We start from the raw sequence: 21,791 nt of genomic DNA on the forward strand, positions 1-21,791 counted from the left end.
TATCCCCGCAGCGACCAGGAGGCGCAGGATCTGCTGCTGAATGAGGTGCAGCAGCCGCAGCACAGTGCGCCCACCCAGCACCAACCGTCGCCGAGCGTCAAGCCGGAAGCTGGTGGTGGTGGGGGCGGCGGTGTTGCCGCCAGCAACAAGGAGCGTAGTCTGAGCGAACCGGCTACGGCGCTGGCCGCCACTATGACGCCCGTTTCCGGGCTAGCGTCCGGTGTGCCCGCCCACATGTCCCCGATCGGTGGTACCGTGGTGGTGGGCGGCAACAATGGTACGGCGCGGCGCGGTGCCTCAGTGCAGCCACCGCATCAGGCCAGCATGTCGTATGGGTTGCTAGGGAAGGAACTGCAGCACCAGGACCATCTACAGCAGCAGCAGCAGCAGCAGCAGCAGCAACATCAGCACAACACCTTCCTTCAGCTCGCCAACCTGGACGATGATGCAAGTCTCGGACCGATACCGGGTGCCCCGTCCGCCTGTCTGGTGACGCATCCCGGGTCCACGGGTCTGCCCCCGTCCACCGGGCAGGACGAGTACGAGCTGCAGATGCAGTACGGGCCCGGCACGACCCACCAGCAGGAGCCGAACACGGGCAGCACCGGGTACTGCATGAACGCGGCCCCAACCGGCGGCCTGCTGGAGGGCCACGGAGCTGGTCCACATCCGGGGACGGACGGGAGCGACGCGTTTCTGGAGCCGTACTACGACCAGTTCTACGGAGGGTACGACTCCCGGCAGGATCCCATCTCGATGCGACCGTATTCGGCCAGCTCGAACAGCTGCAGCAGCTCGGAGGCGGAGGGTGTGCTCGGACATCAGCAGCAGCATCATCAGCAACATCATCACCAGCAGCAGCAGCAACATCACCAGCAGCATCCGCTCCAGCAGCAGCCTCCGCCGCCCAGCTACGGCAGCATGAGCATGGCTGGGGCTGGCGTGTTGCGGCAGCACGTCACCACCGGCGACCTCGGAAACACTTACGGTGACCACCATCAGCTCGACTTTGTACCGAGCAATGGCCATCAGCAGCAGCAGCATCACCACCACCAACTCCAACAGCTCGACCAGCACACAGGACACACGAACGGCGGCAACTCCAGCTTTTTGTACGACGCGTCGCCGGCAACGATGGACGGCAGCACCAGCTCGGCCTCCCCGTTCGATGGCATCGCGCAACCGTTCGAGCTGCACCATCTCCCGACCACCCACGGGCACTTCCGGCAGCAGCAACATGCCGACCTGCAGCAGCAGCTCGGCGAGTCGCCGCTGGTATCGTCGACGTCTTCGTCGTCGTCGTCCGCCCTGCTCGGTGGGTCGCCCGCACGCCGTCCAGCGCCCGATCGCGACGAGTCGGTCGTCAGCGGGGCGGAACCGGGCGCCTCCAAGCAGCCGAAGCTGGCCAACCACCACCAGCATCAGCACCAGCTGGCGAACGGCACAGTCAGCAGCAACGGGACGACCACCGGGAGTGCCACTGCGCTGCAGGCGACAAACGGTGCTGCCAGCAGTAACCACCTGAGGGGCGCTGGTAATGGCAGTATCATTATCAGCACCACCGACACCAACCAGGGCGCCGATACGAATGGCGTCGTCACGGTCAGCATTAATCTGAACCATCTGCACAGCAGCACCGGCGGCGTTAGCAGTAGCAGTGGCAGCACCAGCGGAGGTCCATCATCTATCAGCAACAGCCATCTACTTAGCACCAGCGCTAATGATCATAATGGTGCCATTAACAACAACAACAATAACAACAACAACAACAACAACAACACTAACAGTAATAATAATAATCTGCACAGTTTGGAGAAGAAGGGCGGCCCGGTGCCTAACCGCAACTCGCAGCCGGTGCGAAGTCAGCCGCCGCACTACACTGCCGACTCGCACTACGATCTGCCGCACTACACGAGCGTCATCGTCGAGTCGACGGCGAACGGGTCGACGGCCGCGCCCAACAATGGCGCGAACAGTGTCACCGGCAAGCTCTCGTCCAACGAGTACATCTCGCAGCAGCAGCCGTGCACGTAAGCAAGGCCATTGACAGAGAAGGGATTATTGTAATAATAAGCCAATGCAGCCACCACACAAACCGATCAAAGCGCGCGGTACAATTCCATTTTCCCGAGGCCACTTTAATCAAATTATAAGTCGGTTGGGCGAAGCCGAAAAAAAAAGAACAGGAGATTACTACCGCTAAGGGTAATTTATGCGCGTGTGCTACTAACCTTTTTGGCGTGTATATTTGCTGTCGGTTTTTTCGGCACATTGAAAGTAGGGCCCTACTCCTTCGTAGAGCAGCTATAACTAAGGCACATATGGTGCCTTTTTATTGCCACTCGCAGCTTCATATTGCGTGGCTAGAACTTTTATCCCCCCGGTTCTGTCAGTGCGATAGGCAAGTGTTTCGATTAGGATATTGAGCGTTGCACATCAGGGGCTAGTGTTGGGTAAAGCTGAATTCAAGATTCATGGATCTCAATGAATCTGTGAAATTAGGTTGTTTAATCACTTTTACTATCTCTTTGATTTCGACTCTTCTCTCAACTCTTTCCGTAACCGTATTTTTTCTTCTAATTCTCTTTAATTATTCTTCTAAGTTTCATTAAGTTTTGATAGTCTCTACGCTCTACCTATGTTTTTTTTCTTTAATTTTTTTGCTAGGTCAAGACTAGTTTAGTTAGGCTTAGTTTTTCATGAATTATTTTGTTTATTTCTTAGGGTTTATTTAGTTTTAAGTCTGCTTTATTTAGCCTTGATGGCAGATATGGAATTCATAAATGAAATGAAATGAAATGAAATGAAATGATTCAATGCATCTGAAGCTCTGCTTGTTAAGATTCCTGATTCTCGAAAGATCATCTTGTTGCTCTTCTTCTTGGCGTAACAACCTACGTGGTGAGACCAGCGTACACAAGCATGCAAGACTTCAAGAACCAAGATGTCACGCAGCCGGATAGTCTGGTTTGCAACGGCGAGACCGACTGAAACCCGTGAATTTGTACCTTGGGATCGCGCAAATTCAATATTTTTGAAATTTTGTGCATGTCTAGAGATTCATCAATCCCTGCAGATTTATAAACATTAATGGATTTATGAATCTTATGGTTTCATGAATCATTGGAGATCCTTCCATCTTTAGAGAATCATGCATCCTTGAAGACTCTTGAATCTTTAGATTTTCTATGGAGGTTCGAATGATTCATGAAACCCAACACTAACCAGGACACCAACCGCATTTCCTCAGCGCAGCTAATTAATCGAGAGCACACACTCCCTCTGCCGAAGCCAAAAACACATCGTGGGAACCGACATGGAGTAGGACATCGTGGAGCTGCTGCTGTTCGTTACTTTACTATTTAACTTTATTTATTGTATGTCTTCTTTCACATTTCCTCAAGTTTTTCATTCATTTTCCCATCCACCGGGTTTGTAATGCGTGTGTAACAGGGGATGGAGGAGAGGGGAGGAGAGGTAAAAGGGGTGTCTGTTGTCTTTTTTCATAAGTTGACGCTCTCTCACACACTCTCTTCCCAGGGATTATTTTTCCTATGTCCGTGGGTTTTTATGTTTCGGGGACGTGTGTGTGTGTGTGTTTGTGTATATGTGTGTGTCCGTTACGATTCCAAAGGAAAGTTTTTTGGAAGTTTGAGCAGAATTTGTGGCGTAACACACATATACCCACATGCACACACACGCACCGCGAACAGGATTAGTGAACATCACAGTTAATCAATTCAATACAATCAATGATACTTGTGAGGAGAGAAAATGGGAGGGAGTGGATGAGGAAGGGGTAGGCTACTTTCATGTTAAACATTACACATGTTACTTTAAGAACTATTATTAGTATTACTTATGCACTCTACCAATGGCTCCTAACATCGTTATTAAGTGAGGCGTGATTTCTTCCACTCCTGCCGCACCACCAGAGGTTTTTTTTTTGTATATGAGGGTGTTGTCTAGATTTTGTTTCTGTTTTATTATTATGATTACTTCCGTTTTCTGGTAACTTGTGGTAAGTTGTGTGCTGTGTGCATGTACGCCCCCATCTTCAATTCTTTCGTCCGTGCTGCTGGAAGATGATAAAATGCGCCAATCTATTCATGTCTCGTGGATATTGTTCTGCTTTTTTTGGGCTTTTTCGACCAGTTGTCAAACCAGTCGGACGCCAGAAAGGAGTTACATGAGCCTTAGAATATCATCAACCGAAGGAAATGCTGCTGTATCTATATTAGTATACTTCTAGCTAAACCATATTGGGATGTTTGTGAAATCATTTCATATTTCCTTTGTTTTTTTTTGCAAAAGTGTATGTGGTATATAAAAAAGAAAACCCGGTCGCTCTATTCTTCTAATAATTGAATAATCTCCTCGTTTCCTACACAGCAATTTCGGCTCGGTGTGTGCGTGTGTGTGTGTGTGTTAGTGGTGATTTACGAATATCCAATGATTTATAGGCCGCGAAAAATCATTCAGAGTTTCTGGATCGCTGTGCAAATCCCAATGTCTAATTAAGGCTATTGTGCTCGTTCACGCGTTTGTTGTTCTTTGGGGGCGCCGAAACAGCGTTAAACGAAGTTTCTACAACATCCAATGGAACAACTTCCAACTTCTAATCCAATGTGCGAGGAAGACTTGGAAGAGATTAATCTCCGCTTAACAAGACTGAGAGAAAGACTAAGATACATGAGAGTGCGGGAGATGTCGTGGTACACTATTTTCAATGTTTCTGTTCCTGTGTTGCCTCTCGTCCATAACTCACACACACACATTGATTATCAGGTTTCATATTTCTTCCAATCTCGAACTTCAATAACTTAATACAAACATTACACCGATAAAACAAGCGCTAGTGTGCAGACTCCCAGTTCAAGATTGGCCTCCCTATCTTTTTAGCGTATTTATATACACACACACACACACTCACATTGAAGCATCATTTAAAGTTGGGTTTTGCCGTGGTTTGCACATTATGAGTAGTTCCTTCCCGTCATCCCATCCCGGATTGGTAATCGATCGACCCCCGGTCTCGCTGCCTTCACTCCGTGACTGTTTCGCTGCACGTGGCAGCAGCGAAGAAAGTTCACAACAGCTACAAGATCAGCTTCAGTTAACGTGCGTTTCTTAGAAAAATAACAACGGCACACACAAACAAACCCTATCCGACACACACACACACTTTGCCAATCCGTTCCAATAAGTAGTAGTTTATGCGGCTCAAGAGTTGTCTACTAGTACACGTGTGCTTTTATTTTTGTGTTTTTAGTCCCTCCTTTTCTTCACTTTCCCATTTCTACTATGATTGATTTGGCAACAATTTGGTGAGGGGGGGGGGGGGGGAGGGGAGAATGCTACAAAGAGATATCCATAGTGCAGAGCACACCGGTCACGTGTGGCGTGAAAGGGGAAGGAAGGGCTTGCTTATCTAGAATTATCGCGCCAATAAGCATTTATATATTTATTTTTTTTCAATTTCATAAAGCTTTTATATGTATATTTGTGCCGTGTGCTTTCTGACTTTCTTCCGCTTTTCTTTGCATGTTTGCAGCTCCGTCCCGCCCGTTCTCCCCAGTAATTGATCGTTGTGCACTTTGCGTTTTTTTTGTTTCTTCTTCATATAAACCGTATTATTGTTTGAAGTTTTCTTTTTTGTACAAACCAATAACCGGAAGCTACATCGTGGGAGAGGAGACATTATAATCGTTCTAAGTTTGTAGAAACACGTTCCAAACAAAATTTAAACAAGTTTAAATAAGAAAGCGAATGACGTGTCATATCTAGCGACGTTGACAAACGCAAAACCATGTATAAGAAGAAAAAAACAAAGAAACATAGTTAAAATTAAGGCATATCTTCGTAAGAAAAGAAAGAGAAAGAGCGAGTGAGAGCGGTCCTTAGAAGAAAAAAAAAAACGACCACAGTAGGTACGTGTACGAAGAACCTGCGCAATGTTAATGTTGAATGATGAAAACAAGCAATAAAATAAATCAATGTACAGACATGAAGTGTGGTTTTGTATAATTGTATTCTTTGCGAGAAAAACAAAATGAAGAAAAAAATCAATACATTCTCTTGTGTATATAAACAAAAAAAAAAAACAAAAACGTTCGGATGTTAAACTGTGCGGGTATGTGGGATGGCATCCGAAGGAAAACACTTACAGCGAGGGGGAGGGAGGGGTAAAGCTAAATGCAAATTAATTGTAACCTTTTTTTCATTCCCTCTTCCAGTCACAGTACGTGCTTTCCCCACGGCAACGCCAGTGTGTGAGTGTGTGTGTGTGTGTAATGAGTTAAACATAAAACTAAAAATGCCTTCCTATCAGCCCTCCCCCAGCAAACTGTATTGTTCTACACACAGGCACACACACAGACCCACGGGCGCAAACTGCAATTAAGCAAGTAATCAGCTGCAACGAATCGTTAGGTTAGGTTTGTTTTTTTTTTCAAGATATAAATTATATTCTTCGCTTACGTGCTAGTGAAATGAACGTTCAACAGTGATTATAATTGTTTTGTTGACACACACAGTGATGCCACTGATTTTACCACTATCGCTCGTCGGTTGCAAGGAAGGGAGGGAGATGGATGAAAGAGGGAAAGAAAGGAAGGGAGGGGGGGGGGCTCGTAGCACCGACCAAATGTATATGTTGCCGGGGGAAGGGGGGGGGGGGGGGGAGAGGAATACACTATGTAATATGTAATAAGTATTTAGGAATATAACACGAAATCGATCGGCTCTTCTCTCTTTTTTGCTGCTGCAAACGAAACGGGGGGAGGGGGGGGGGCAGGTAAAGCCGTCCACCTTCTTCCCGCCGCCATGCTGGAGACGCCGAAACCGAACTCAGGCACGCACGCTCCTCTCGCTTACCCTATCCTACCCCTGCTCCCTGCTAGCGCACCGTCCTACGCTTCGCTATCTTCCGCTTCTATATGGATTGTTTTTTCAATCGACGTTTTGCTTCACACTAAATACTTTCGCGCCTTACAATTGCTCGGTCGCGTAACACAACCCTTTTCTAAAAAAAAAGATGTAAGTCCAAGTCCAACACAAACCAGGAGCAGTCACGATCATCACACACCATCGCTCGCCTGTTTGCCACCCCTGTGTCCGATTGGTGGAAGAATGTAAAACTACACACAGTCTCATTGGGGCGAAACAGCAAAACAAAAAAATCAAACAACTAGCCTAGGATGCGTTTCTTTTCCCCTTGTTCTCTTCCCATTTTTTTCGTCCTTCAGTGTCCCCGTTTTTTTCTTCCTCGGCACTACTGTAACCGTGTGTCTTCTCGTTCTCAAATCAGCCTTTCGTTTTCGCATCAGTTATTTTTTTGTTTGTTGTTGTTGTATGCCATGAACTAGGTTCCAATATAAATAAGGTAGCAAATTACACTCGGAAGCGTTAGCAAGATAAAGAGATAGAGAGAGAAAGAGAGAGTTATTTGGGGGGGGGGGGGGGGGGCGTAATTAAAAAAAAAAACAATCAAATAAACAAAAAAGCAAATCTAAACTGCAAATACTGCATACACTGCAAACAACAACCAGCATTCTTCTCCCTTCCCCTACCCCATCCCACGGACCAGGCCGAATAATGGAATCGTTCTATGATTTCGTTTTTTTTCTTCTTCTTTTTTAAAGCGTTCATACACAGTAAATGCAAGGGTACTGCGCGGTTCAGCTTTCATCATCTTGATTACGATGTTTTAACTTTTCTGTTAAAAAAAACCCTAAACTCCTCTTCCAATAATATGTTGCAAATAAGTTCAAACAAACAAATAAAAAAAAAACAAAAAACAAATACAAAAAATGTAAACAATTCTATGCGCGCGTGTTGAAGCCTACCGAACTAGTGTACACAATAAACGCTATCCGTTACGTATGTGAGGAGCAACAAAACCGGTAGTAGGAAATTGTGGGAAAATTCAGCGGGGCGAGGAAAAACATAATCCTGACTACAATCCTATCAAAGTGTTTGCGTGCTTAGGTATAAATCGTATAGCAGTAGAATGTAATAATGAACGCGTAATTGCCCCGGTATGGTCGATCGCAGCCGGCGAGAGTAGACTTGCTCTCTAAAACACGGCTCGGAATCATAAACCCTATCATCAAGCCTATATAAAGTGATGACAACACAGCGTCCCTTCCGTCCCTGCCTTCCTGACCCCTGCCCACCCTGCTTAGTGCGTGAAAAACGGGAAAACGACTGCACTTCGCTACTGAAACGCGTTCCTATCGCGTTGCTTCCTCCGCGGTACAACCTCCGGTGGCGTACCTCACTATTTGGCTGTACGACAATCTCATGATCCCGACAGATTATGATGGGCAACGAGGGGGTTCGTGCTTCCCTCCCTCCCCTCTCCCCCCCTCCTCTCCACCGGTCGAACATGCGTAATTGAAACGTAATTTTGGCACGTCGCGTGATTCAACGTCTCATTTGCCAGTTCGCGAACGGGTTAGTGTACCATCCCTCCACTCCGCCCTAAAGCTGTGCTTTGATCGCTCCGTTGGCCGGATGATTGTGGGTATGGTAAGCACCTCAAACTGCTGCTACTAATGTGTGTGTGTGTTGACTACAATCTGACTACGACCACCGGAAATAGTGCACTCCGCTACGATTGCCCTAACTGTGTGTTTTGTTCGGCTGGTTTTTGGTTGCAGGAGGAGAATAAAAACTATATCTGCCAGTGACTATTATTTCGCTTACAACAAGCACATCAAGCCCGAGTGCCTTTTGCCTGCGTATCGATAATAAGTTCATCCAAAATAAATAGAAAGCAAGCGCGGCCCGGTTGCTGCAAGCGGCCGGGGTACCCTTCTTTTGCTCTAAGTAGTAAACCGTCACGCAAAAGCAAAAGCAGTCGGGTGGCGAGGGGGAGGGGGGGGCACTCTTCTTTAGCAAATGGTTACACATTACATATAACAGACTGTGTGTGTGTATATATATATAATAAGCTTTAAATAAATGCTAACGATCACTGCAGTGGGTGGCGCCTTTTTGCTGTTGACTGTCGGCGCGGGGAGCCGGCAATGCTTCCGGCGCATGTTTAAGTAGGAAACGTCAGACAGTGGGGAGAGGGTGTAGGGGGGTGAGGGGAGGTCAGGTAGTATGAAGCAGGAAGGGAACGTTAGAGGAGCGCTACTTCCATAAATGCGATTAATGCTTTACCTTTGTATTACTTTTTCTTCCCTTCGTTTTTCTTTTTTTTTTTTTTGTTGTTGCTAATTTAACTTTCCAGGCGGATGACAGGCAGATGATGCCACACGTTGTCAATTTTGGAATGCAAGACAAGCATCCGCGCGCGTCTGTGAATACTAGTGCGAAATACTTCTATCGGATTTGTCTGACCGCGTCACCTACCAGTAATGTTTATAGTATATATATATCTCTCTAAATATATATATGCACACAAATGTTTCGTTTCGGGTTTCCCAGCGTGTTTCGGTTTAATTTCCACCCCGTCCCTTCACTGCGCTACCGACCGCTCGCTACTGTCTGCCCACGTTTGGTTACCCGGAGGCGCTAAGGGGGCGGGGTGAAGAATGGGCCGAACCAGCCGGTCTCACACGCCTACAGGCTGTTGGTGGATTCGGTCGCGACGCGGGGCAGCTGCCCGAGCGCTGTCGTATCCGGCGGCGACAGCCCCGACCGGCCGGTTGCGTTCAGCCCGGGCCCGCCACCTTGGCCCTGGTGCTGCTGGATAAAGTTTGGCATTAGGTTACCGGCATTGGTCGCCGTCCGCTGCTGGCCCGGTCCCGGATGACTGTTAGCACCGTACTCGTAGCCGCCTCCGCCGCCGCCACCACCACCACCGAGCGGTAGCATCGTGCTGCACGTGGAGTCGTCCCGCCGCTCGCCAGTATCGTTCAGGGCGGCCGCACTGACCTGATGCTGGTTGGTGAAATCTTGCGGCTCCATCGTTAACCGCGAGCTGAGCAGGTTGTAGTAGGTTTTGTATCGCTTCAGCTGTGCGGGCAACAAGCAAACCGTGTGAGCCAAATTGCAAATGTGAGTGCGGTTGGGTGCGCCTCATACTCATACTCACCTCATACTGCAGATACACCTCCTTTTCCTTGTAGTTCTGCAGGGCCAGCCCCTTCGGTGGCGCGGTTGACATCTTGTGCTCCTCGAGCATGGTCATTATCTTGTTAATTTGTCGCTCGTGCGATGACAATTGATCGCGCTGTAATTGAAGAACGGAAAGTTAGATCCAGCACCAACTTCAATATTCTCTCAAAACTGTCCGATACGGTTGACACACTTTCTCGAGAGTCAATGCATTGTGCGGGAAACAAAATAATAAAAAAGCAGTGATGGGAAAAATAAAGTTTTCCTCGGAATCGATTCCGGATAGTAGGTACGGATTCAGTTTCCGGAATCGATTCCGGATTTGGCTCCGGATTTGGCTCCGGATCGGCTCCGGAATCGGAATGGGCTCCGGAATCAGCTCCGGAATCATGATCGGTTCAGGAATCAGATTTGGTTCCAAAATCAGCATCGGCTTCGGAATCGGAGTCAGTTTTGATATCTCCATAAGAATGTGCGTTTGGATACAATGATGCTACGTATTGATAGCCGCAAAGAATCCAAACCTACTTGTAAACGATTAATTCTCATGGAGACTCCCGGACTGATTTCACTTCTGAAACATCTTATTTCAATTGAAGAACTAATTCTCATTCCTGTGCTAATTCCAAGCCTGGAGCAAATTCTGATTCCGTTTTCGGAACAATTTGCGATTCCCAGGTCGATTCCGATTTTGGAGTCGATTCTGATTCCGGAGCCGATTATGATTCCGGAACTTATTCTGATTCCGGAATCGATTACGAACTCAACTCCGGAATCGGCTCCAAAATCAATCGAAATCGATTCCAGCATCGGGATCGGCCCCGGAATTGACTCCTAATACGGAATCGGAATCGGGTAGGTCCGATTCCGAGCTTCCACCACTAAAGCAAAAGGAAACCTACCAACAGCAGGCGACTGTGGGTGCACGGTAGCAACGGTCGCTGAAATCTCTTCTGGCTGCCGACACCGCCCTCGAGCGGCGGGGCAGAAAACGAGGCGCACACAAAGTTGATCGTGTCGATCCACGACTGCAGCTCCTTCGAGTCGCTCGTCTGGAACAGAAACTCCGACTGGTCGGCCGTCTGTAGCCGGAACACGTGCTGCTTCTTGGTGTAGTCGCTCGCGCGCGTCGCCAGCGCATGGTGGATGCGGATCGCGTTGTGCACGTTGTCCGACATCTGGTTCTTCCGGAAGCCGTGCTCGTCCTTGTGCAGGTACAGCACCAGGTCACGCAACGTGCAGAAGAACATCTTCCACGACCGCCGGCCGAACGGTGCTGCAAGCGAACAAACAAACCCGCAGCATGCTGCATCAATCAATAACGGGGTGCGTTCGGGTGGTCCGGGCGGTGTCGGCCCGGTCCCCGTCCCGACCTAGCTGGTAGCCCTGCGCCCACACACTTACTCTTCTTGTAGTTCGTGTCGTAGCAGCACTTGCGCATCACGTAGCCCTTCTTGTACTCGACCGCCGCAAACATGGGCGGCGCCTCGAGGAACGGGTTCGGCCCGACCGGTGGCCCCTGCAGGCTGCCACCGGTCGGTCCACCGTCCCCACCGCCGCCACCGTTGCCGCCGAGGCTGCCGCCGAGCCCGTTGCCATTGCCACCGTTGCCGTTGCCGTCGCCGTTGCGGTTGCCCGACTTTGGATCCGTTTCGTCGTCGCTGGAGAAACCGCGGCACGAGAACGAGCGACAAACAGAGAGTGTGTTAGAGAGGGAGAAAGAGAGAAAGAGAGATAAAGATAAAGTCGAAGGGCAGGGGAAGGGGTATCGAAAAAGAAGTGCAAAGATAACACATACAGTGCCCACTCGAGTTGCTTCTCCTTGATGGAATAGTAGAGCTGCTTCAGCACATTCTTGGGGAAGTTTTCGCCGTCGTTCAGGTCGCTCAGATTGTCAATAAACTCGGCGCACGTCATCTTGGAGCCAATGTTCTGTCCGTGCAGGTCCGTATTTAGCAGCATAATAGCACAGGTCAACGTATGCACAGCATCTAAGCGAAGGGTGTAGAAAGATACATTAATTTAAGCACGTACGTAATTTTTTGTTTCGATTGACTGTTTTCTTGTGCTTGAGTTGCGTTTAGGAAATAGTTCTTAGCATAGTGTTACTCAATACAGTTGAACTCCAAATAACGAGTTAAAAGCGTTTTAGTAACTTGCTCGTTTTACGAAAAAGCTGTTATGCAGGAAAATTTTTCAAAATAATTTTTATTACAAGTGAAATAATTGGTTCCAACCAAGTAAATTTGTAGTTTAATAGTTTCTTGTCATTATTATTTCCCATTTTCATGAAAAAGTGGTCGAGTATTTATTTTAATATTTCCAAAAATTGGAAAATTCCATTGTTTTGTGCACATGATTCGCTTGTAGATCCACAGTTTCGGCCGAATAATGCTTACGGAAATAAAAGGAAATAAATTCAAATCACTCACAAATTAATTCAATCACAGCACAAACCAAATAACAATATCAAACGATCTTTGATCGGCTTGTGCCTGGGAAGAGCTTGTTGTTTAAGCCCAGCTCCAGTGAAATTGAACGTGCAATTTTGGCGTTTTCTGCTATATTACATTAAATATTAATCACAATATGGCTTCTTATAGTACATCTTCTTCTTCTATTTGACGAGTGAGGATGTATCCTGCTTTATTGTTAAATCGTTTGTCTGAAACAGTATATTTAGAGGCTTACTCTCTCTCTCTTTCATAGACTTCGCCTGTCAAGAGTCAAATGTCTAATAAAACGGATGTTTCTGGCTTATCGTACATCAACTGAAAGGAAATTTAATTCCCCAACTATTTAGCCTGCAAATAAAATGTATTTCATTGCAAATCCCCGCTTTGTTCACCGTGAATAAATAATGTTCACCGGGGAATCAAAAGGATTCTTTCTATTCATCATGTTACCATGTTTTATACTCTAAACAGTTGGGGAATTGCATTTCATTTTCTGTTGGTGTACGACAATCCATATTCTTATGCAAAATCGGTCTAACCCAGCAGCAGTAAAAAGTCCTTAAACACTCCGGATCATCAAATTCATCGTGTACACGAGACACTATACCGAAAGTTTGCCTAGCCTTTCTAATAGTAGTATTGATATGTTCTTTAAATACTAATGATTCATCCATCCATACGACAAGATCTTTCACTACATGCACTCGTTGAACAGGAATATCACTGAAAGTGTAGGCGGTTGCAATCCTGTTACAAGGGCGACCAAAAGTGATAACGCAGCGTTTATCAATACAGCGTTCTACCCCGCTTGACGTACACCAGGATGAAAAATTATTAAGATGATCTTGAAGAGTGGCAGCATCGTTAAGACTGGAGATAGGTAAGAAGATCTTTATCTCCTCTGCGTAGAGAAGATAACCGTCAGATGGAAGAATACTAATACAGTAATTTACAAATGATACAAAAAGGAGTGGACTACCACTACCTTGAGGCACCCCAGAAGGGTTCGTAAAAGCATTTGAAAAATGTGCTCTAAAAATGTGCTGAAAAATGTGACCTTCAAAGATTTACTCAATGAAAAGGACGTTATCCAGGATAGAACCGAACCACTGAGCCTAGTACCGGATGTTGAGCTGGGTAGAGAAACCCAGAGTTATGGTTGCTATACGGTTTTCGTTGATAATCATTTCCCCATTTTTGTTTTATAATCCATTGACACTCATAAATGGTCAGAAGTCGAGAATATAAATCGAAAATACACATGTTCTCACTTTCCTCTGTTATCCGGTTGCTATGGATCGCAGTTAGGCTTGGGCAATTCGGTTCATTTCCATGAAAGTGAACGTACTAGTTCCTGCATTCAGATGAACTGAACATGAATCGCGATTCATTCGCTCAATTCAATTTAAGAAAATATGGTGAATTGTTTTATGTTGCAAGAAGAACACAATTAGTGTATTGCATCTTGAAAATTATTAGGCAGACCAGGAATATTCTTATTACGATTGGTAGGACGATCTTTTCGTGAACGTCCTGGTATTACGGTTCATGTTCATATTTGTATGGCGGGAATGAACGACCTAGCGTACTAGGACATTCTTTATTTCGACGGATAGGTAGTTTTTTTCGTGAATGTCCTGGTCATACGATTCTCGTACATATTTGTATGGGGAAAATGAACGACCTGGCGTATTAGGACGTTCTTCATTTCGACGGGTAGGACGTTCACATGAATTACATTTATAATTTATAAAGAATCGATGAACGTTGATTAGGTGAACGTAGGTCGTTCGTTCTTTAGGATGAATTGAATGAATCGTACAGTTCTGGTACTTGAGGCACAACTGTAATCGCAATCCATGATAATGGATCGCAATTCCCTACGTCTGAATCGTTTTCAGCTACGTTTGGATCGTTTTCAACTACGTTTGGATCGCTCTCAGCTACCTTTGGATTTTGCGGTAGCTCGCGCAAATTTCATTGCAACGCAACGTTTATTCAGTGACCGCGCGACGCATTAAGCTTATGAAAAGAAAATCAAGTAACTAAGGCATTCATTTTCAAAGTCCAATAGCAATTTTAACGTTTTATTCTTTATGTATTTACATATACTATGTGAAGCTTACTTCACCATTTATACATTTTTGAATATTTGACAACATGTGGCGGACGAATCCCTCACAGTCATCTCTGGAAATTAAAGATGATCCGTTGCTAATTGCATCCTTTAAGTCATCTTCATTCAATGGCTTCGATCGTTTAACTAAGCTTTTCCACTTACAAAACATATTCTCTATTGTATTAAAAAATGGAGAATATAGCGGCAAAGCATCAATTTATGGCCGATGTCTTCAATAACGCTTTTTACATCGCGATTACGATGAAACGGCATATTGTCCATCACCATGACACATCTTTTCAACTCTTCTTTGAGCTTCCTTGTATTTGGGTTAGCTGTAACAGTATCACTAGCTTTCACAGTGTCTCTATTTTTTTCAATTACACTATGAACTGTGGAATGCTTCATATTCAACATATTTGCTATTTCTTTCATGTTGGTTCCATTCAGACCAACAGACATTCATTAACCGTTCGCGGTCTTCCTTAGAAGTAAGCTTGTTTTTGCGAGTTTCCATATTGCTATAAGCAAAAGATACAGTTAAAGATAGAAAAATAACGAATTCTAATTCACTATTTGAAAGATTACGAATGTAGATCAAACTTTTTCGAATTCTTAAGATTCTTACAACGATGCTTTCGGGAGGAACCTTACTAATTGAAAATTGGGGCAAATATTAAATTTATACTTGAAGAACGTTTGTTACGTAAGGAATACCACTACGGGGAACGCCTAGCGGTCACTATGTGCTGCAATGAAATTAGCGCGAGCTACCGTAAAATCCAAAGGTAGCTGAGAGCGATCCAAAGGTAGCTGAGAACGAACCAAACGTAGCTGAAAACGATTCAGACGTAGGGAATTGCGATCCATCCTCATGGATTGCGATCTATAGCAACTGGATAACGATTCAGAGGAAGGTGAGAACAGGTGTAATAATTATTTCGTGAATGTTTTGTACCAACATATTGTGTAGTTATATTATGCATTTCTGAACCATTCAATAAATAGCAAATATTACTTTTAATATCCACTAAACATTCAACCTAGCCGGTCTCATGGTACAGTCGTCAACTCGTACGATTTAACGACATGCTCGTCATGGTTTCAAACCCCAAATAGACCGTGCCGCGCCATACGTAGGACTGACTATTCTGCTATGGGAAGTACTCCAAAAAAGTCACTGAAAGCCAACCCCACAAGTGGGTGCAGGCAGGCCTTGACCGACAACGGTTGTTGAGCCAAAAAGAAGAACAAGAAGAAGAAATATTCAACCTACGCTAAGTTCAGTATTTCCATTTAATTAATGATACATTTTGTGGAAATTAAGTTATTAAGTTTAAAATATTAGTACTTGATCAATTTAAATAGTAAATTTGATACAATCGAAACATAAAACGAGGAAACAATAAGAAAACGTTCCAAAAAGGGATTAACATGCATTATGTTCACCATTCAAGAATGTAAATAAAAAGTGCTTGACCTCCTGGAAAATATAAGCAAAAAATGGATTGGCACTCAAAGTGTTGAGCGATACTTGAACATAGGATCATTTTTAGCGAGCGTTCGGAAAAAGGGCTACTAATTTCTTCGCTGCATTGCAAAACGGAATGGAAAAATGTGCTCTCTCTCTCTCACCTTGGGAATTGAACGAGCGTGGATTGCAGTCCAGGTATCGCTTGGAGAAGTGTACCAGCACACGCTCCCGCTCCTGCGTTTCGCCGGTCAGTGAAAACTGCTTCAGAAACAGGCGCAGCGCCTTGTCCAGCGTGAGACACTCGAAGAAAAAGAACTTTAGATACTCCTCGGCGACGGCGCGGCTGAAATCGTTGCTGGAAAACCAAAGAGAAACGAAAACAAAAAACAAAGAACATTAAATTTGACTTCATCAACGAATGGGGACGGCAAGCGGAACGTACTTTTTGCAGAGATGTCGCGAAACGTCGCTTTTCTTGAAGCCCTCCAGGTAGTAGAGCCGCTTGGCCAGCCGCTCGGCCGACGGTAGATCGACCGCCTTCGGCGAGTAGTGGAACGAGTGCAGCGAGTCAACGTCGCTACCATCGTCGGACACGGGCGGGGATGATTCGCGCGTCACGCTGCCCCCGTACGCGAGCATGCCGTCGCCCGCGTGGCCCGCCGGCACCAGCCCACTGTTGGGGCCCGGCATCTGCAGCATCATGCCGTCGCAGTCCATCGCGTCGAAGCTGTCCAGCTCGGACCGTTCCGCCTCCTTGAGCAGCGCGAGACAGCGGGCCCCGTCGTAGTCTTCCTCCGCGTCGGTGAGGTGGCGCCCGCAGTCGGCAGCACCGCCCAGCTCGCCCGACTTCACCTGAATCACCAGCTTGTGGTCGCGGTCCGAGTGGCTCAGCGGCAGGTCGCACCGGTGCGTGTTCTCCGAGATGAGGATGGTCGAGTCGGAGTCGCTCGGATCGCTGATCGCCATCGCCATCAGGTCCTTGGTGCTGAGCAGATCGTGCTCGTCCTGGTAGTCGGGGCTGGAGATGTTCGAGACCGCCTCCGAGACGCTGTGATCGCGGCCGCCGCCTCCACCGTACCCGGGCTGCTGCTGCTGGCCAACACCGGAGGAGTGCTGCTGCTGATGGTGATGGTGCTGCTGCTGCTGCTGCTGCTGTTGCTGGTTGTTGTGGTGGTGGTGGTGCTGTGAGTGATGCTGATGGTGCGAGTGCTGCTGCTGCTGGTGGTAGTGATTGCCTCCCGGCAGATTGTTAGCGATCGAGGAACTGTTCGTTCCGCCCGCATGCCCGTTGTGCGAGTGCTCGCGCGACCCGCCAGAGGAAGACATGACCGAGCTCGAGACGGAGGTAGGTGAAGCCGGACTATCGCTGGCCGAGCGCTGGGGCGACGAGCTGACCGAGCTGGAGTAGGACTGGGGCGAGACCACGCTGGCAGCACCACCCGGTTCGCTGGCGTGACCGGTCGCGCCCTCGGTCCCGCCACCGCCCCCGGCTGCCGTCGTCTTTGGAGCTGGCTGCGCGTTGTACGACCAGAGAAACCGTTCGCGTTCCGATATCTGTCCCGCGGAAGAAGCGGAAGAAAATTGAAAGAAATAAGATTATTTTCACAGAACATCCAATTGGCAATGAAAAATGACTCCTTTCGAGGTCCTCGAATCCATTTTATTCACTCCTCCTATCTACCCTGCATCTTCTTCTTGTTTTGGCTCAACAACCGTTGTCGGTCAGGTCAGCCTGTATCTCTTGTGGGCTTGGCTTTCAATGGCTTTTGGATTACCCCCCATAGCAGAATATTCAGTCCTACGTATATAGCGCGGCACGGTCTAGTTGGGGCTTGAACCCATGACGGGCATGTTGTTAAGTTGTACGTAATTCCTACTCTGCATAGTTAACCATCTCCTCTTCAAAATGGGGTTCCTCCCCAAACGTTCCACGTCCACCAATCTTATGTGTATCCTCTCATTCGCTCTTAAAAACATGGTGTCTGGTCGTCAAACCGATACTATTTATATGGATTTTAAAGCAGCTCTCGATAGCTTGCCTTTTGACCTGCTAAACTGTGGCTAAACTCGATCGTCTTGGCGTCGGAGGTAGATTACTAGCATGGTTTAAATCCTATTTAACTGGAAGAAAGTATAGCGTCAGGATACAGACTGATTTGTCCGATTCCTTTGTTGGTTGTACCGAGGTATCTCAAGGAAGTGTTTTAAGTCCCCTCCTCTTCATTCTCTTCCTAAATCAGCGATGTCAAACTCATTAGATCCCGCGGGCCAAAATGCAACTGAAAATAGTAACACGGGCCGCAGCCTAGTTTTTACATGATATATAATATGATATGATATGATGTTATGAAACAAAATCAGATCATTAGCCGCTCTTTTCATTCTGAGACGATAGTTACGTTACAAAAATTTAATCTTCGATGTAAAAAAGGGTTAAAAAATAGCTGTAGCAGATTATTTTCATTTGGTCATAGGCCTCTAGCGAATTCTTATTTTTGATGCTGTCTAAAGTCCATAAATTACAACAGGTCGTTTAGTCCAGTTCAGATCTTTACAGAGGAGTGGAAGATGTCATACAAGTCTTTAGTACCCGTTATTCCCTTCCTGCCAATCTCCATAGAAATCTTTATTCATTATGGCGACCAAAATCAGAGTCATAAGCCCATCTGTAGTTTATCTAATCACATTGGTCTTGGATGCCTGATGGAAGCCTGATAGAGATCGTTTGGAACATTCTATCAAAAGTAACACGTGTTTGTGCTTGCGTTTTTAATTTCTGTTGACTGGGTGATTTTGTTAGTCTTTTTCATACAAGTTTTTACAAGTTTTTTTTTCATATAGAAATTGCTTAACTGGTCGCCAAGTGCCTTGATTGGCTTTACAATAAAAAAGTAATGTTCCCTAAACTACATACATATGAGTAAGACATTCACGATTTTGTATGAGGTTGAAACTAAACCGTGAGTTGTTTCTTTTAAGAATTGGTCATAAAATATTTGTTTTGCTAGCAAATTTAATCAGCGGAAAGGGTATAACATAATTTTAATTGATTTTTTAAACCATTTTATTAAAATTGTGCGGAATTGAAAGCTCAGTTTCGTCAAAATAACCATGTATGATTTTCCTTCTATGACTACAACAGTTTTTGCAATTCTTATCTTTTTTATGTATACATGCATACAGAGAAAGCAGGGGGAAAAACCGACAAGGTTTTATGATGATGCATGATCTGACAATTCATAGAGATACCTACGAAGTTGAAAATCTCTTCATATTTCAGGAGTCCGGAATTGACTGACATGTACTGGAGAAGCAGAAATGCTTCTACAAACAATATTTGGCTCAAGCGGTCGCGGGCCACATTTGGCTCGCGGGCCATCAGTTTGACATCTCTGTCCTAAATGATTGTGTCCCCTCCCTCCTGATTGTTTTCTGTTATATGCAGATGACGTCAAAATCTTGTTCCCTGTATCCTCATTTTCCGATTGTTGTGTTGTCCAAAATGCCCTTGACACGTTTTCTGCATGGTGCCGTTGTAACGGTCTTCAATTCTGCCCCGATAAATGTTGTGTTATTTCTTTTGGCAGATATAACAAGATCGTCCAAAATTACACACTGAGTGTGGCTAGACGAGACGCTGTCTTTCAATGTTCATATTGAACGCGTCCTTAAAAAAGCAAACAAATCGCTGGATCTAATTGTTAGATTGTCGTTTGAGATCAGGGATCCATCTTGTCTTAAGGCTCTGTTCTGCTGCTGGGTTTGGTGCACCCTTGACTATGCCGCCGTTGTCTGGACTGACTGGACTGATAATCTAGACTGAAAAATGCAGGCTAGTTTTGTGTGTGGTTTTGTATGGAGTGTTTACATGATTTCAGTTTCTAACTGTCAAAGTCCATACAAAAAGCTGACTAGAATCGTGAAGGGCCCCTATGTTTGTTAATCCCATGAGGAAGACAATAGTAAGTTATAATAAATAAATAAATAAATAAAACAAAATTTGCGCAGAACAACACCTACCGCGTACTCCTGCGAATCGTGGCGCGTGTCGAGCAGCGTGTTGAGCGAGCTGTTCACGTCCTCGTCGATGTCGATCGAAACCACCGCCCCGATGCCGCCGTCCCGCTGCGTCTGCTGCAGATGATCCTCCGAGCGGCTAGTGCGGAAGCCGGCCGCGTCACACTTGCGTACCATGCCGCTGACCGGGCCCGACCCGGAGCTCATGTTCGTGTTGGCCGTCAGCTCGCCGCTGCTCATGTCGCCCGTGCCGCCACTGCCACCACCACCACCACAGCCACCGTTCGAGGAGTGTTCGGTCACCGAGCCGGCCCCGTACCGGAACACCTGCTGACCACCTCCTCCTCCTACGCCCCCGCCTCCTCCTGCTGCGCCCCCATACTCCGGGCTCGTCGGTAGCGAGTTGATGCCCATCTCGTTGTTATTGCGATACTGCTCACCACCGCCCGACGACAGCAGATGATGATGGTGATGATGGTGATGATGATACTCGCTGCCCCCACCGGGACCACCGCCACCACCACCACCACCGCCTCCACCGCCACCCCCCACACTGTACGTGGTGGGGGACGTTGGCACCGAGTAGCTAATCTCGCTCGGATCGCCCCGCGAGCGCGACCCCGCCCCTGTATGGCGCTGCCGGGCGGCGGCCTCACTGTTCGTCCGCGTGCCCCCACCACCACCACCACCGCCGCCGCCGGCCGAACTATCACAGTCTTTCGCCCATGCAACGCCCTCCCGACCGGCGGCCGCATCATCGCCTGCTGTCGTCGCGTTGCCGCTGTATGCGTTTTGGTTTCCACTCGCACCACCGTCAGTGCCGCTCTCACCGTTGCTGCGGTTCGCCGGCTTGCCCGGTTCCGGCAGATTGTTGTTACCGTTCGAGCCGTGGTTGGCGTTCAGCTTACCGCCATTATTGTCGCTGGCCGCTGCCGCCGCCGTCGCATCCGTTGGCGAGAGGGGGGAGGCGGGCGAGGGCGGCTGCGTCGGGTCGTTGTTTGCGTTGTCCTCCATCAGGCAGCTGCTGTTGCTGTTCTCGTCCGACCGGCTGGTGGAGGAGGAAAGCGTATCGTAGTTGACCAGCGGTGCGTTCTTGCGCTTGCCGCCGACGCCACCAAATCGCTGATTGGTCGGCGAGTCCCGGACGCTTTCCGGTGGCTGAAAGTAGCAGAACGAAAATCACACACTCGATTCCAAACTAGTGTCTAGGGACTAGGGTCAATCTGATTCAGATTCATGAATGATTCAATGAATCTGAATATCGATTGGAAAGATTCATGAATCTCAAAATATTTGTAAATCTCCAAAGGTTCATGAATCTCAAAAGATTCTTATATCTCGAAAGATTAATGAATCTCAAGGATCAAGAATTCATACAGATGCATCAATCCCTGGATATATATGAATTTTAATGGATTTATGAAACTTTTAGATTCAAGAATCTTGAAAGATTTATGATTTTTTCGCGATTCATGAATCCTCGAAGATTCATGAATAATTAGAGATTCATGAATCTTTGAAGATTCGTGAATCTTTGAAGATATACGAATCTTTAGATATTCATGTTTCTTTGAAGATTCGTGAATCTTTAGAGATACATGAATCTTTGAAAATTCGACTCGAGATTCGAATCACTCATCACTGAAGATTCATA

General features: G+C 46.7%; 2 protein-coding genes across 3 annotated transcripts in view; one reads left to right on the forward strand and one right to left on the reverse strand.

The window, feature by feature from the left end:
• LOC120957115 (protein single-minded-like) overlaps positions 1-7,456 on the forward strand; it is a 20,164-nt gene extending 12,708 nt beyond the window's left edge. The window contains exon 7 of the mRNA XM_040379136.2: positions 12-7,456. Coding sequence (XP_040235070.2) covers positions 12-2,034 — 2,023 coding nt within the window. The 3' untranslated portion in view covers positions 2,035-7,456. The remainder of the gene's footprint in view (positions 1-11) is intronic.
• LOC120960960 (PH and SEC7 domain-containing protein) overlaps positions 6,774-21,791 on the reverse strand; it is a 21,452-nt gene continuing 6,434 nt past the window's right edge. Inside the window, exons 8-15 of one of the 2 annotated variants that reach the window (XM_040384465.2) lie at positions 20,141-21,295; positions 16,563-17,674; positions 16,282-16,475; positions 11,870-12,062; positions 11,476-11,732; positions 10,974-11,377; positions 10,049-10,186; positions 6,774-9,969 (exon numbers count right to left, since the gene is read on the reverse strand). In XM_040384465.2, the coding sequence (XP_040240399.2) occupies positions 9,574-9,969; positions 10,049-10,186; positions 10,974-11,377; positions 11,476-11,732; positions 11,870-12,062; positions 16,282-16,475; positions 16,563-17,674; positions 20,141-21,295 (3,849 nt within the window). In that variant the 3' untranslated portion in view covers positions 6,774-9,573. The remainder of the gene's footprint in view (positions 9,970-10,048; positions 10,187-10,973; positions 11,378-11,475; positions 11,733-11,869; positions 12,063-16,281; positions 16,476-16,562; positions 17,675-20,140; positions 21,296-21,791) is intronic. The other variant, XM_040384475.2, reaches the window with a different exon arrangement.

Source organism: Anopheles coluzzii, chromosome X (genome assembly GCF_943734685.1).
Source record: "Anopheles coluzzii chromosome X, AcolN3, whole genome shotgun sequence".
In the NCBI taxonomy this organism is placed as follows: domain Eukaryota; kingdom Metazoa; phylum Arthropoda; class Insecta; order Diptera; family Culicidae; genus Anopheles; species Anopheles coluzzii.